The sequence below is a fragment of the Polypterus senegalus genome, chromosome 18 (genome assembly GCF_016835505.1).
Source record: "Polypterus senegalus isolate Bchr_013 chromosome 18, ASM1683550v1, whole genome shotgun sequence".
NCBI classification, from domain to species: Eukaryota; Metazoa; Chordata; class Cladistia; order Polypteriformes; family Polypteridae; genus Polypterus; species Polypterus senegalus.
Window position 1 is genome coordinate 62,744,986 of NC_053171.1, and position 16,337 is coordinate 62,761,322.

At 39.2% G+C, this 16,337-nt stretch overlaps 1 protein-coding gene across 2 annotated transcripts in view; it reads left to right on the forward strand.

Moving 5' to 3' along the window:
* tedc1 (tubulin epsilon and delta complex 1) overlaps positions 1-2,991 on the forward strand; it is a 139,639-nt gene extending 136,648 nt beyond the window's left edge. Inside the window, exon 8 of one of the 2 annotated variants that reach the window (XM_039742173.1) lies at positions 2,327-2,991. In XM_039742173.1, coding sequence (XP_039598107.1) covers positions 2,327-2,695 — 369 coding nt within the window. In that variant the 3' untranslated portion in view covers positions 2,696-2,991. The remainder of the gene's footprint in view (positions 1-2,326) is intronic. The other variant, XM_039742172.1, reaches the window with a different exon arrangement.
* The last annotated feature ends 13,346 nt before the right edge of the window (positions 2,992-16,337 follow it).

Below are 16,337 nucleotides of genomic sequence, written 5' to 3' on the forward strand. Positions count from 1 at the left end.
GAGGGTGACAATGAGTTAAGTTCTAATGGATGTTTTTCAAATGTTGACGAGCAATAAGCAAAAGATATCACTGAAAACCACCGAAAATAAAAACAGCAAAAAAATAGTACGAGGAAAGTTCGAAGAAAGAAAAAAAAATTACAATGTTTCTGTTTGGGGACCGTTGTGCACAGCTGAGCTGCGACCACAGAACTAATGCTCTGTGGATGATTCATTCAGGCATTTCAAGGTCTTTTGGCAGTAGTAACGAGATTTGTATAGACTCGTGTCATATGGGGAAACTATTGGGACCATAAAAATACGAGGTGTGGCAGAAAAGTAATGAGACTGATTTTTTATTTACCAAAGTTTTAATTTTTTTCAAACATCAATGTTATCCCCTTCAAAGTAGTTCCCTTGGGCAGCTACACACCGATGGAGACGTTGTTCCCACTGTTGGTAGCAGCGCTGGAAGTCTTCAACCGGTATGGTCTTCAGCATGTCCGTTACACTCTTTTGGATGTTTTCTAAAGTCCCGAAATGACATCCTTTGAGGAAATTTTTCAGTTTAGGAAAAAGGAAAAAGTCACACGGACTGAGGTCAGGTGAATAAGGGGGCTGGGGAACCACAGGAATGCCTTTTGAGGTCAAAAATTCTGTTATGGAGAGGGCAGTTTTTCGGCACCATTTTGGCACAGAATTTTCGCATGTGCAAATGTTCAGTCAAAATTTGATGAACGGTAAATCTGTTCAAATTTAATTGTTCACTCAACATTCTTAATGTTAAACAAGAGTGTTCACATGTTCGATTTTTTTTTAATTGGTTTTCGAAGTTGAAGTCCTCCTTGAACGGTGTTCATCTTCAACGTGTTTTCTGCCTTCCAAAAATGATTTGTGCCAGCGAAAAACTTGAGCTCGGGATAAAGAATGTTCCCCATAGGCCTGTTTTAACTTTTCAAACGTCACACTTGCCGTTTAATGGCACAACATTGCTCCAAATTCCGCTGTTCCATTTTGTGTGATGCACAACCAAAAACACAACTTCGCTAATAGCAGTCACAAAAATCACGTAGTTAACAGAAGGAGTTGAAACTCTCACTGAGCTATGGGAGGGTACTGATACACGTGCTCTATGAAGGACAACAGCGCAGCGTTGCCACATCACTTGCAGTGTTGCCAGTCTCATTACTTTTCTGCCACACCTCGTAGTTCGCTGTAATTGAAATTTCGTTTTAAAGATATTTGTTGTATCGGAATTTTACTTGTATATATTTTGTAGACTGCATTTTATCACTGCTGAATTCCTCTTAATTTTAGTTTTATTAAATGCATGAATTAAACAGTGTGGAAGAGTAAAATTTTGAAAGAAAATGCAAACATAAAAGAAACCATTCACTAAGCAAAAGGAGTCCAGCAATCCAAGTACAAGGCGCTATCAATACTAGAGGCTTCTATATTTAATGAAGATTGTATGTTACTCAGTTGTTGGAAACCCCTTCAGTTTTTCAGTGTGGGCCAGTTTGAAGGGTGCCAATTTCTGTTATATTTTTGTAGTTGAAATGGTGATTTCAATGTGTTTTTATGAGTTGAAATTATATAGCTGTCACTACCACATGGAAATCATTTTTCTTTTTGCATTTCACATAATCTATTAAGTTTTGTAAATTTAAAACTTAAAGCAAAGTCTGCATTTTTCCTTAAATGCTGTATTGCAAATTGTGGTTTTATTTATGGGAATTGATTTGAAACCCCAAAAATGCCCAAATTGATTATAAAAATAGAAGATTACTAAGTATAACAAAATAGATATATTTGTGATTATGTATGAAGTAAAACATTTGACATTTAAATATAGAGGACACATTAAATGTGAAAATGGAGCAATGCTGTGTGAGGTCAAACAGCAACTACTTATAGGCTCATCTGAGATTGAAAGTTTGTGACACTGTGTCTGAAATTGGTATTGACTGCTAGGCAATTGGAAATGAAAGGTTCATTAGAAGTTATAGCTATGCAGTTACACATTTGATGTTTTACATAGTGACCAGCAACCTCTTTGTTTGTGGACCGTATTTTATATTTTTCTCAACTGTGCCAGCATGATAACCACTACTAAGACTTGGTTTTGTATTCCATCATCTGCTGGTCACTGTTTATGTGGAGTTTGACCATACAGATGTTCTTAAGGTACTCTGGTTGCAAAAATGTTTATTTTTGAAAACAAAAGTATCTTACCTGCTCTAAATCATCAAAATTCTCAAGCACTGATTTAGGATTCTGTTGAAAATCATACTTTTTTTTTTTAATCTAATAATTTATTTTTTTTCCTTTCTCCTACTTAATACAGATAAAGAAGAAACAACTGGGTTTACCTGAAGAATTAAATACATTTGATTCTTCTAGGAAATCACTGCATAAAGTGGGACAAACACCGTCACTTTTAATTAGACCCCGTTGTCAAATAGTTCCAACAATGGCCTGCAGATTGGTTCTACGAGAAGAAAACAAAAAAACAGCAAAACCTCCCCCAGAGAGAGTGCATTCAGTCAAGGTTCTTGCTTCAGATGTTATCAAAGGTCTCAAGGAGAAGGAAGCCATTTTATCATCACAATTAATGAAACTTAAAAACGACTGTAAAATGAATATTCAGACGAGGATGGAAAAGATAGAGGGAGTTATATTTTTACCACCAATGAAAAACATAGATTCGAAATAATGGCTTAGCACCCTGACACAGTGATATATACCAAAGACTATTATAAAATTCTCAAGGAGCACAAAAAGGGAGTAAGAGATTAGATAAAAACTGCTATTTAATGAAACAGCCTGATGTCTGTTCAGCACTTTCCAGAGAGAGTTTTACTGGTGGTATCCACAATTTTATTGATTTAAGTTCCCATTTTATTTACTCCAATGACATCTTTTACTGCAATATTAATTTTGGTAAAGTAATACTTCGGCAAATGTGTCAGTCACTTCATATAGTGTTATCTATATATATATATATATATATATATATATATTTTTTTTTTTTTTTGTGGGCCATCCACTGGTTTAAAGAGACTCGCTTATTTGGGAAATAAGCATGTATACAAATTCAATCATAAACAGAGCTTTTGGTAAGTTGAATGAGTTTCTGCTGATTAGAAAGTGTAAAGATGATTGTGAAGTACAGTTGAATGTCAAGTTAGATCCTTTATAGTACACACAAAATTTCTGCCATTGAGAAAGAGTCACTGGGTGTCAATAGATTTGTAAGACGTCAGTGCAAAGTGGCAGTGGCATTTGATTTTTTTTTTTTCTTACCAGCTGAAGGGAACATAACAAGTCACAAATTCTTTGTGTGTTTATGAGTGATAGAATAAGTCATTCTTTATATACTGGCATTTTCTTTTGCTACTTTGTTGCCATCTCAGTTGAAGTGAAGTTGGTGTGTTAAATGATAGTGTTGTTTTAGTAGTGATTGTGTCACATTTACAGATTAAAATGGAATTATTGCTTGTGTTTGTGACCATGTTTTGAATTCTCATTGACATTTAAGAAAGTTACTGTCATTTGTTTGACTGCTGACTACTGAAGGAGTCTCTCCAATTGAAATATACCAAAAGTATATGTTGTGCTGGATAGGAGAACATATTGGATTTTAAAAGTCACCAGGAGATAAGATGTGGTCAGAAAACAAACGATTTGGATACCAGGAGATCAAAAAATATATAGATGGATGGATTGGTTGAACACACACCAGAACGACTCTAAAGCAAGAAAATTTAAAAGAAAGAGCATTTCTTACTTGCCAGTCACAGTGAGGCATTATATAAGTGTTTTGCTGTTGGTAAGGAGACTTGTTTCTTGGCCAACTTCTACTTAATGATTTAATGATTTGTTAGCTGAAAGTCCTCAGTGTTAGTGTGTCAGAGAGATGATGTGTAGCATTGTTCATAATGACACTACGCTTTGTTTTAACTCTGTCCTCTGTTAAGGCCTCCAAGGGGTCAGAATGTGGCTTGTTACTGAGACTGCCCTTTTAATTAGCTTGTTGATACTTTGGGCCTCTCTTGAAGTGATGTTACCTGCCCAGCACACCAAACCATAGAAAAATCACACTGGTCATCATAGAGTTGTAGATGATATGAAGGACGTCACTTCCCACATTAAAGTAACACAGTCTCCTAAGGAATAAGATTCTGCTCTGCCCTTTTTTATATAGTTCATTTGTGTTCTGAGACCAGTCTAACCTGTCATTGATATGAACCCCCAACTACTTGTAGGAGTAGACCACCACCTGCATTCTTGATCATTTGATTGCAAAAGGCAAAGTTAATGATCAGTAAATAAATGAATAAATAAATATACACAAACACTTTGGTCTGAACACACATCAGAATCACTAAAAAGCAAGAAAATTAAAAAGAAAACAAACTTTTAACATGGCAGTCACAGTGAGGTGGTATTATGCAGAGGTGTTGCTGCAGCCAAGAAAAAAATCAAAGTTGAAAAAGCAAGAGCAAAAGATAAATCAGAAAGATCATTAGTCAAAGGTTTAGATTTGAATCCATGAACTCAGATGAGAACATAACGTTAATGGTGAACTTTTATCCAAATGCATCATGATTGATGATTTACAACCTTTGTAAACAAGCTCCCAACTACATGGCTGCTTCCCTGACAATAGGAGCTCAAAATGATCAATGAATGATGAAATAAATTGTACAAAAATTAAACTATGCCATAAGGTGAGAAACTTCTGTCCCCATCAGATTTCTTGATGTGAAAAACTCCCAGACCAGCTGCGAAACTACAAAAAAGGAAAAGGTATATGAAGACAGTTCCCAACTGTATACAAGCTGTTTGTGGAAATGGGTACCTATTGGCAAATAAATGAAAATATGGCCTACGGAGACACACTGGTTTATTTGACAAGCAGTGAAGTGGATGACCAGTGGCAACACTCAAAAATTTGAAACATCAACCATACTTTTTTCAATTAACGTGCGATTATGACATTGTCCTTATCTGCTCAAAAGTACAGACTTGGTAACAGGCAGCGTCCATGTTTTGCCAAAAACAAAAGTAAGACGTGGAAGCTGGCTGCAAAAGAAAAGTGTGGATTTCGTCTATAACGATTTAAGAAGCTTGTTCATCTTTGGCATAAGCTTCCAGAGCTGTGTTGTGAGTGTATTAATATAAAAATAAATAAATTTGTAGTGAGTTCTTGCACTACAGTGGCATTAGAAACCAAAAAAGTCATATGGTGGGTGTGTTTTTGGGATGTGCTGTCATTATTGATGGCAAATCAATCATCAGGAACAAGTGTTGGAAAATATGAGAAGGAGCAAACTATGGAAGTAAACTGCCGATTTGATCTTGCTATGGAAAGAAATCACTGGAGGTAGGTGACTTGAGGTGAGCTGCCATTTCAGAAGAGTCTTTTACACGTAAGCTCCTATGATGGGGAGTCCTTATATTGTGCCATTGTTTCCCTGGCTTATTGTGATTTATATATATTTTTTTTCTATTCTATTGTGCTTTCTTATTACCTTTTTGTAATGTCATTTTGCTTTGTTACAGGTTCATGGCCATGACTGTCTAGTTTACTGTTGTTATGAATGGTTGCTGGGTATGGCAGCATAAAATTATTACTAGAGAATATAAAAGATAGCTATATTCAGAGTTCATCATTGAAGTTTTTGGATGCAGAAAAAGGATGTGATTCATGCTTAAGTTACTGTTTATGGAAAGGATCTTAGTTTATATCAAAGACCTTTTATTGTTAAAAAACGCTGGTTTGACTCATCAGCAGCTTTAAAACTTACAAACATTGTAAGAAATCAGTCCATTTATAGTGCAAACTATGATAGCGAGGATAATGTAAATAGTAAGGTGGAAAGATTTAATACTAAAGTGAGGGCTGCTGTTGACATAGTTGCACCTGAAAAGACAGTTAAAAAATCTTCTAGCATTATAATACCATGGAAGACCCAAAGAGTGTCTGATTTAAAGAGAACATGCCGTAGAGCTGAGCGTAAATGGAGGAAGACTAGACTAACTATCCACTATGAAATATTAAAAGTTAAAATAACAGAATACAATAACACTGTCCGTCTTGAGAGGCGCTGCTATTTCTCTTAAGATTATAAATAACAATGCTAGTAATCCCAGAGTCTTATTCTCTACGATTGATCGTCTGCTAAACCCAGGTAACTCAAAGGAATGCCTCCTAAGTACTTCCAGTAAAACCTGTGAGGCTATTGCTGTATTTTTCAATCAAAAAATTAATGATATTAGAAATAACATAGTATATCTCCCCAACACTAAGGATCCTCCTAAACCCCAGCATTCTGTTATAAACAAATTAAACTCTCTCACTAGGATAGATTTACCTGATTTACAAAAAATAATATCTCAATTAAAACCCTCTACATGCGTCCTTGACCCAATACCAACAAATTATTTCAAAGAAGTATCAGGCGTGCTAATTGATAATGTTCTTGACATAGTTAATTCGTCATTAGATACGGGGCCTTGCAAGACTGTCTTAAGACTGCTGTAGTTAAACCCCAACTTAAGAAACATAATCTTGACCCCTCAGCTTTTGAAAATTTTAGACCCATCTCTAACCTGCGTTCTTAAGTAAAGTTCTGGAGAAGGCAGTCATTATGCAACTAAATACCACCTAAATAAACATGCTATTCTTGATAAATTTCAGTCAGGTTTTAGAACAAATCACAGCACAGAAACTGCACTCGTTAAAGTAGTAAATGATTTTCGGGTGAATGCAGACAGAGGCCATTTATCTGTTCTCATCCTCTTCGATCTGAGTGCTGCATTTGACACCATTGATCATAATATTCTTAGAAATCACCTTAGTCAATGGGTGGGCCTCTCTGGCAGTGTCTTAAATTGGTTTGAATCCTACCTGACAGGGAGACAAATCTTTGTTAGTTGTGGTAATTACAACTCAAAGACACATGATAGTAGTATAATGTCAGGCGGCTTCTGTCAAAATTTAATCCAATTTGATTGATGAGATTAAACCCGCCCCCTTTTAATCGAAGACCGGAAGTCCCTCCCCCACCCACCGGATGTTTTGTTGACCTTTGATGACCTTTCCGGAAGTCCCCTCCCCACACCCCCAGGATGTTTTGTTGACCTTTGATGACCTTTATCAGGGTCCCTGTTGATTGATGACAGGAAGTCCCCTCCCCCAACCACCTGTTGTTTGTTGACCTTTAGCCGTGCCATCTGTTTTCCCCAGGAAACTGTCAAGGGCAATTTGATGGATGCCCCCACCCTCCTTGAACCCCCCACCACCACCCAGCCCCCTTGAACCCATCACCACCCCCCAACCACTTCCCAGCCACCCTCTTCCGAAGACAAGTTCAGGCATGTTCCTATCCATACCCAGACAGCAGCACATGATGTCTGGCCCCCCTTCTTCCGAGGACATACACACACATGCTCCAGTCGGACCGATCTAACTTGTCGCTATTCCTGCCAATATTGCTTTAGGTAAGAATCCTTGTATCTATTGTGGTCCCCCGCCGGGGCTGGAGCCCGGTCGAGGGCATGGAAGCCCAGCCCTGTAGGGGCCCGTGGCCACCGCCAGGCGGCGCCCCGATGCCGGTTTATCCCGTGGGGTCCCCGGCCGGGAGGGCTTGTGCCTCCTCCAGACCGCGAGGGGGCGTCCGTCCTGGTTCTGTTGGGAACCACGGGTCGAGGGCATGGAAGCCCTACCCTGTAGGGGCCCGTGGTCACCGCCAGGCGGCGCCCCGATGCCGGTTTATCCCGTGGGGTCCCCGGCCGGGGCTGCAGCCCGGCCGGCACGCCCAGGAGAACGAGAGGAGGGCTTGTGCCTCCTCCAGACCGCGAGGGGGCGTCCGTCCTGGTTCTGTTGGGAACCACGGGTCGAGGGCATGGAAGCCCTACCCTGTAGGGGCCCGTGGTCACCGCCAGGCGGCGCCCCGATGCCGGTTTATCCCGTGTGGTCGCTGGCCGGGACGCCTTGGAGGACCAGAGGTGGGCGAGTGCCTCCTCCAGACCGAGTGGGGGCGTCCGTCCTGGTTAGGCAGGGGGCCTCGGGTACAGGGCATGGAAGCCCAGCCCTGTAGGGACCCGTGGCCACCGCCAGGCGGCGCCCCAGGGCCTAATTTTCCCGGGAGCCCGGCACTTCCGCCACACCAGGAAGTGCCGGGGGGAAGACTTTATGTGGCTGCCAGGAGGACAGCCGACACTTACGCCACGCTGGGGCGTGGCCAAGGAGCGGATACTGGGAACACCTGGGGCTCATCCGGGAGCATTATATAAGGGGCCGCGGCCAGGAAGGCAAAAGGACTGTGTGGCCTGGATTTGGGGAGATCGGTGCAAGAAGGCACTGGGGGTGCACGTGAGAAAACTTTGTAAATATTGTATATAATAAATGGTGTGTGGTGACAATATGATGTCCGTCTGTTTGTGCCAGGGCCAGCGTTCACACTATGTAACAATTATTTTTAAAATATCTATCTAATCGTTGCTATATCATTTGTAAAACCCCTTGTATTTTATCAAAGCCAAAACAGCCTTTCCTTCCCATCTCAGTGAAAATCTTTTCACAGAACAACAACTGACATCCAACTCACAGACAGGACATGTCAGGACACCTCTGCGCAACCGGCTTTTAGCAACCCCTGCGCGTGCTGGTCAGTCCCAAAGCTCTACGAGGCCCCGAACAGATACGTAGCTGTAAGCTGCAACCTGTATGCCCCTGGAGCGCTGACACGGGTTTAGTCATACCCTACTGACGCTGTGAAGCGCAACTGCCTTAACACAGTGCTGTGCTTTGAAAACCCATTACCCCTCCCTCCCTGCCAGCTCTGCGCTGATTCAGTCCAGGCGCGCGCATGCTTGTCAACAGCTGAGCGTAATACCCCCCTTCTACTATCCCCATGTGTTGGGCACACAGTTAACTTTTATAGATCCATCCGTCTTTGGAAAAGTTAAAGGCTTTCATGATAACGTGTAAAACCCGAGATAACTAGTTCGCTATAAGCCCTTTAAAAATCACACAGTTAAATAAGATGCAGCAGTTCCCTTATAAATCACGCTAGAGACGTCTAAATGCTAAATTAATTAATGTATTTATACACTGTGTGCACAATTATTAGGCAAGTGAGTATTTTGACCATATCATCATTTTTAATGAGTATATTCCAACTCCAAGCTGTATTAACTTGAATGCTTATTGGATTTAAGCACATCAGGTGATGTGTATTTGTGTAATGAGGGAGGGTGTGGCCTAAGGAGATCAACACCCTATATCAAGGTGTGCAGAATTATTAGGCAGCTAGTTTTCCTGGGCCAAAAAAGAGATTTAACTGACTCTGAAAAGTCAAAAATTGTAAAAAGTCTTTCAGAGGGATGCAGCACTTTTGGAATTGCTAAGATATTGGTGTGTGATCCCAGAACCATCAAACATTTTGTTGCAAATAGTCAACAGGGTCGCAAGAAGCGTGTTGAGAACAAAAGACGCAAATTAGCTGCCAAAGATTTGAGAAGAATCAAACGTGAAGCTACCAGGAACCCATTATCCTCCAGTACTTTCATATTCCAGAGCTGCAACCTACCTGGAGTGCCCAGAAGTACAAGGTGTTCAGTGCTCAAAGACATGGCCAAGGTAAGGAGGGCTGAAACCCAACCACCACTGAACAAGAAACATAAGTTGAAACGTCAAAACTGGGCCAAGAAATATCTGAAGACAGATTTTTTTCAAAGGTTTTATGGACAGATGAGATGAGAGTGACTCTTGATGGACCAGATGGATGGACCTGTGGATCAGTAATGGGCACAGAGCTCCACTCCAACGTGGAGGTGGGGTACTGGTATGAGCTGGTATTTTTAAAGATGAGCTAGTTGGACCTTTTTGCATTGAAGATCAACTCCCAAACTTACTGCCAGTTTTTCAAAGACACTTTCTTCAAACAGTGATACAGGAAAAAGACCATGATTTTTATGCAGGCCAATGCTCCATCACTTGCATCGAAGTTCTCCACTGCGTGGCCAGCCAGTAAAGGCCTTAAAGATGAAGGAATAATGACATGGCCCCCCTTCCTCATCTGACCTAAACCCTATCGAGAACTTGTGGGCACTTCTTAAACGCTAGATTTACGGGGGAGAAAAACAATACACCTCTCTGAAGAGTGTCTGGGAGGCTGTAGTCACTGCTCCACAAAAAGCTGATCGTCAACAGATCAAGAAACTGACAGACTCCATGAATGGAAAGGCTTATGACTGTTATTGGAAAGAAGGGTGGCTATATTGGTCATTGATTGATTGATTGATTTTTTTTTAAATGTCAGAGATGTTTATTTGTAAATTTTGAGGCATTTGTTTATTATTCTCACTATAACAGATGAAAATAAACAAGTGAGATGGGAAAATTTTCATTTTTCCTTTAGTTGCATAATAAATCTGCACACTAATAGTTGCCTAATAATTGTGCGCACATATGTATTCCCCTGATGATGTTCACACTCACATTTCCGTTGTGAAACATTCAGGTTTCAGGTTTATTAACATTTTGGATTGACTGATAGCACTGTGTTTGTTCCATATTAAAATTAATCCTCAAAAATACAACTTGCCTAATAATTCTGCACTCCCTGTAATTTGTATTTAAATCAATCTAAAACCATCCCTTGTTCTACCCATGTTAATCCTCCCCTCATGAAGAAATGCGTTTAGTTTTTCTAAAAGTTTGAATGCCTTAATCAGATAGGATATCTCGGGCTAGAGAAAGGAACTTTAAAATACTCTTTGTCAAATCCGATCTTTCCAAAGCACATAGCCCCTCATATACACATACACACACACACAGTTAAATAAGATGCAGCAGAACCCTTTTAAATCACGTTTGAGACGTCTAAATGCTATATTAATTAATATATTTATAATTTGTATTTAAATCAATCTAAAACAATCCCTTGTTCTATCCATTAACACCCCTGTTAATCCTCCCATCATGAAGAAAGACGTTTAGTTTTTCTAAAAGTTTAATTGCCTTAATCAGATCGGATATCTCGGGCTAGAGAAAGGAACTTTAAAATACTCTTTGTCAAAACAGCTCTTTCCAAAGCCCTCACCCCTCACCCTCACCCTCACCTCCACACCTAACCCCATCTCACATCACCTCACCCCACCTCTGGCCGTCTGGAGTTGATAGGGGGTCGCTGGTGATTCGGTGTCGAGTCACACTTCCGCTGTTAGGACGGGTCAGGCCGTTTATGACCCTTAACCTCGTGGCCGAGAAAACCTTGGGAAAGGTGACAAAGGTCTTACGGAAATGCGTGCAGATGGTTAAACAAATCTACTGGGTTACAATGGAATCTATTAAACAAATTCTGGACTTTTCATCACCCATCCAAAGGTGTTGTTTTTAAACACCGGGCAAATGAAATTACACGGATGTCCGGCCAAAATTATGGCAAAACACCTGATATTACAGATCACAGGGACACATTCCAAAAAACACAGCTTTTTTGGTTATATAAAAGTGTTCAGACCGGTCCATTACTCAGCAGGCCGTTAATACTGAAAGAGGACACCGAATCTCGTCGGAAACATCAAGGATCACGGTATGGCATATTTTTGATTATTATATGTGCCAAACAAGTATGTTTTTAGAAAACGGCTGGATGAACCCTTATATTTTATCCTTACTATGAATAATTTCCACGTTTATTCTCAAGTGTGTGCGTGCATGCGCGCACTCGTGTGCACGTATAATATAAGATGCAGCATTTATTTCCATCTATCTGCGTGTACGATGATTAATGTACAAATTCATAGGACTGAAGCAAACAATATTAGCTTTTTCATACCGAAAAGGGCTTTACAATCAAGTAGTTTTGTCTCGGCGTCTGAAAATTCAAACAGAGCCTCTTCTCTGAGAATACTCAGGCATGGTTTAAAAGCGCAGGCCGGTTGTGTATCAGCTCTGGCGTAGTAAGAGGTCGGTATAGCGAATGCTTAATAGACATAAGGCAACTGTGTTTTCATTCATTTTGCTAAATGAAAAGTAATTATTTTAATACGGAATAGTAGCCCCACAAAGGCCGGGTGATTTTAGACGTGCGAGTAATATAATTAAGTTATTTTTAAAAGTAATCCCACACTGCACAAGAGAGACAGATTCCACGTGTGTTTTAGGATTTGCTGCAGTCAGTGATGATTTAAATTTTTTTCCTTAGCTCATTTCTATAACATAGGAGCCTTTTTGACAAAGGAAAACTCTGTAAATACACTTGTGCATTTAAATGGAGATTTAAGAAAGCAGGTTTCTACCTTAGACAGATTACTCACCTTATCCCAGTTTTGTACGTGCATGTAAAAGCACTCACTGTTGTTACACTAGCACAAAATTGATATTTTCTGTCTACTCAAAAAACTAAAATTATTTCTATTAACACAGGTGATAACTGGAAAACATTTTCACTATTTTTAATTAAAAAGTTAAAAACAGAAAAGCCCAATTATGATTTTTGTTTTGTCATGCTATGGTCCTAGGGTGACACTTTTGCCCTTTATACTCTCTTATGTAGACCTTAACACATATTCTTACCAAAATAGTTCATCACTTCCCAATTCCTGTAACTTCAGGTAATTACACAGAGCTCCATAACAGGCAAGAGAAAAGTATTATAGGTCAAATACACAGAGCCATAAAACAAAAGCACTGATCACCACACAACCTGGTATTGCTAGATGTATTTTGTTACCTGGGGAAAAAAAAAAAAAAAAACATTTTTAGTAGTCACGTAAAATGACCAGTTGCTTTAACATGAAAATAAAGCATCTAAAAGCATCTTTGTGAAGGTCCGATTTTAAAACATAAGAAAAATCTTTGTTTCCAAAAGAGTTCTGCCCATTTTTTCCAGCAGTTTTCTTGACTGATCTCATTTTAAATGATAATAGCCAGTATAAAGTCCTAAAGGAACTGGGTAGGAACTGGAGACATCTGATATCTTCTATCATATCTTTTTTTGCGAACAGATTTTCATAACAGTTTTAATCGAGCACCCTAACGTTTTTTGAAAGTAGACCACTATTACCAATATGTCCTTTTTTAAAATTAATGATATACCATAGATGCATATTTTATTATAATTACTTAACTTTTATCAACTTTTATCTAACTCAATATTTATTTTTCTAGTATCAGAATGTAGTTCAAGTTATTTTGTTTTCGGTTCAATAGATGTATTTTTCATATTTGATTCTTTGTTTTTCACATCTTTGCCCCTTTTTGTTACTTAGCCCCTAGGGGCCATCCCACAGTTTGAGAACTACGGTTGTAGGGGATTATTTGTAAAACTCTGTGGCACTTCAAGCTAAATTAGATTTCCTTGGTTATTCAGCCGTTCATCGGTGTTCCATTTTGTTATAAATTGTATTTAGTCTCTCTTTATTTACTAAACATTTTATATTTTGAATAGAAAACAGTTATCTTGTTCAGGCTTTAATTTAAAACCGCATTTTCATCAACAGGCTATAATCACTTTGGTACTTAGGATGCTTTGTATAATACAAAGTTTTAGAAATTCTGTTAATGCTTGGTAATAGCCTTCCATTTTACATCAGTTATGAACCCCTGAAAATAAGAATGGTTATAGTAGGTTATAGGAGCCTGTACACTACAGGGCCGATGATTAGGCTTATACTGGACACGTTAGGCAAATCAGGATGGAAATTTTTTTAGTAAATAGTTACATAATATTATATGTGTTTTTACAAGGATTAAAATTTTACTAAAACTTTGTGGTTTATTCTTTCTTTTAGTTAGTCCAGGTTACATAGGACAGCTATCATTGAAAACTGCTTTTCCCCTCTGTTTGTGAAAAAGCACCCTTGTTTTTGGTAGCATTCAGGGTGAAGGGAATGTAAGTTTAAACTGTGATTCCAAGAGTCAACAAGTGTCTGCAATTGACGTCTTGAATACGAGTCAAAGGACCAGAGTTTGTGCAGGGATCATAGTCAGGGGCAGAGTTAAGCTAGACATTATTATTCCAAAATGTAACATTGACTCGCCCATATCACAAATATAAGATAGTAAAACTAAAATTTACAAATACTAAGTCACAGAGGAGATTAAAAACATAATTAAGACCGGATCAACAAGGGATCACCCCTCACAGCACACTACAACAGAACCTACGTGTTCTGAGGTATATTATCAGCTAAACTGTCATCTGTTTACCAGTTCCACGGGTTGCAAAGAGTTAGGGAAAAACATTTTTTAACATCTGCTAGTATGAGGCTAATTAACATTAGCCGGTTATTGTTAGAATCTTATCTGGAACTAAAAGTCAGGTTTGTGTTCCTCCTGATTCAGGAAGAACATTAAATATTGGAGTTTAGAATATGAACTAGACTGATGGTAAGGACATTTATGCCTAAATTAAATAAAGTTAATTATGAAATAAATAATTACATGAAAAAGTGGATTTATAAAGGAGTTATTACAATTTGAAAAACTGCTGTGATGTATAAAAAACATTGATAGGTGACAAAACCAGCACGAAAAGAAACCTTTTGAAATAAATAAGCTTTTTTGACATGCGTAGTCTGGAATAGTCTGAATATGTCTTAAAGAGTTCATTTTTTAATAAAACTTAAAAGGCAAATTAAAAATAATAAATAGTAAACCTGAATAAAACACAGAAGTATCATTTAATGATATCAATTAGTGTTAAGTATTATCAAGCACGGGATCTATTTATAAGGATTATTTAATTTAGTTATAAACAAAATGATTGGTTGCATTTTGCTTTGAAATTAACAATAGTTTGATACCGCTTTAAGAATTAGAATGCAAGACAAACCTATACACTTAATAACAAATATTGCGGATGCAATAGGAGTATCTCGGATCTCTGTTTTATTTTAACCTTTTGACAGGGAAGTATACCACCTATATTGAAAATGAACAGCCGACATGCTAACTAAATAGATATAATGAAGATGTTTTAGAATATGGACCTGGGCACTAACCCATGAATCTGACAAACTAAAGGGTCTTCACTTAATTGTCGAACTTCCTGTGGGTGCTATGGATCTCGTAATGGAGAGTGCAAAAGATTCTAGAATCTTTACTCTGTAATGGTCCATATGACGGAGATCTAGCGCCTGTGTCCACAGTGTTAACCAGTCATAGGACATGATGTTCAAAATTCACCTAGGGTTTTTCAGAAGAGATAGGACAAGTGCGTGTGTTCTGTATTCTCTTTTCTGTATTAACTATTCACAATGACCATACTCCGAGACCTTAGGTTTTTTTATGCAGAAGTACATTTCACAGACCCGAATAAGAGACATCCATCAAAATGTTCTTGACACAAAGGAGGCCCAATCAGGCCGGTGGGGTGGGAGTCTCTTTTCGAAGAGTCTCTGCCCCAAGCGGCCTGGATTTGCTGGGCTATAAAAAACTTTTTCAACGACGTGTTTTTGAATGGTTAACAATCAACATCTCTTCGGCTATGCTCCTGATCAGGCCTGTTTTGACCTGAGGCTATCGTGCCCGACTCCGAGTACTCTACGACTAACAGCTAACCTCCAGACCAATCTTCTTGGCCAGACCTTCTTATGCCTTGAACTGACCAGATCTAGGATCCTGAGCCTCAGGTACCTACCCATGGTGATATGTATTGGTCGGATCGTTTCCTGGAGAACCGCACAGTACCTGACATTTTTGTATCTGCTAATGATGTTCCAGGGCTCCTAGCAGGGGGTGAGGAGATAGCCATTCAGGCCGTGGATGACCTGGTACAGGCGCCAGCCGTTTGGAACATATCACCCAAGGATGGGATTGTGCAGACCTGGCCCTGAACAAACTGACGGACCCTGATTGAGACATTTCGAAAGGCTCAAAGCTGTTCAAGAGTTTGATTACGGCTCTGCCGGATATAATAACGCATAGGCACCTAAAAAGTACCGGGCAGGGATGTTTAATAGACCAACCCAGCCAGACACGGCCTACGTGTCTGTTTGACACTGACCGGCTCAGCAACAGCTGCTGTCTGTTTTCCACAAACCGTGGCTCAGGAGCCTAGTCATAAAGACTCTGTGCTGCTTCAACATCTTTCTACTTTTTCACCAGATTCACGCCTTTGTACAAAGTGCTGTCGATGATCGGAAAAATGAACATTCTATTCAGGAGTCGATTGTACAAGCCTTTCATAACATGGACGCTGACTCTTACTCAAAAATACCTGAAATAGCCGAGACTTTCTCTAAACGCCATTTTATGGACCTAATAGGTCTGATGGACCTTTAAGGTTTTATGGGTATACGGCTTGGAAAATCAGATGAAGTGTCTGAACTGAATG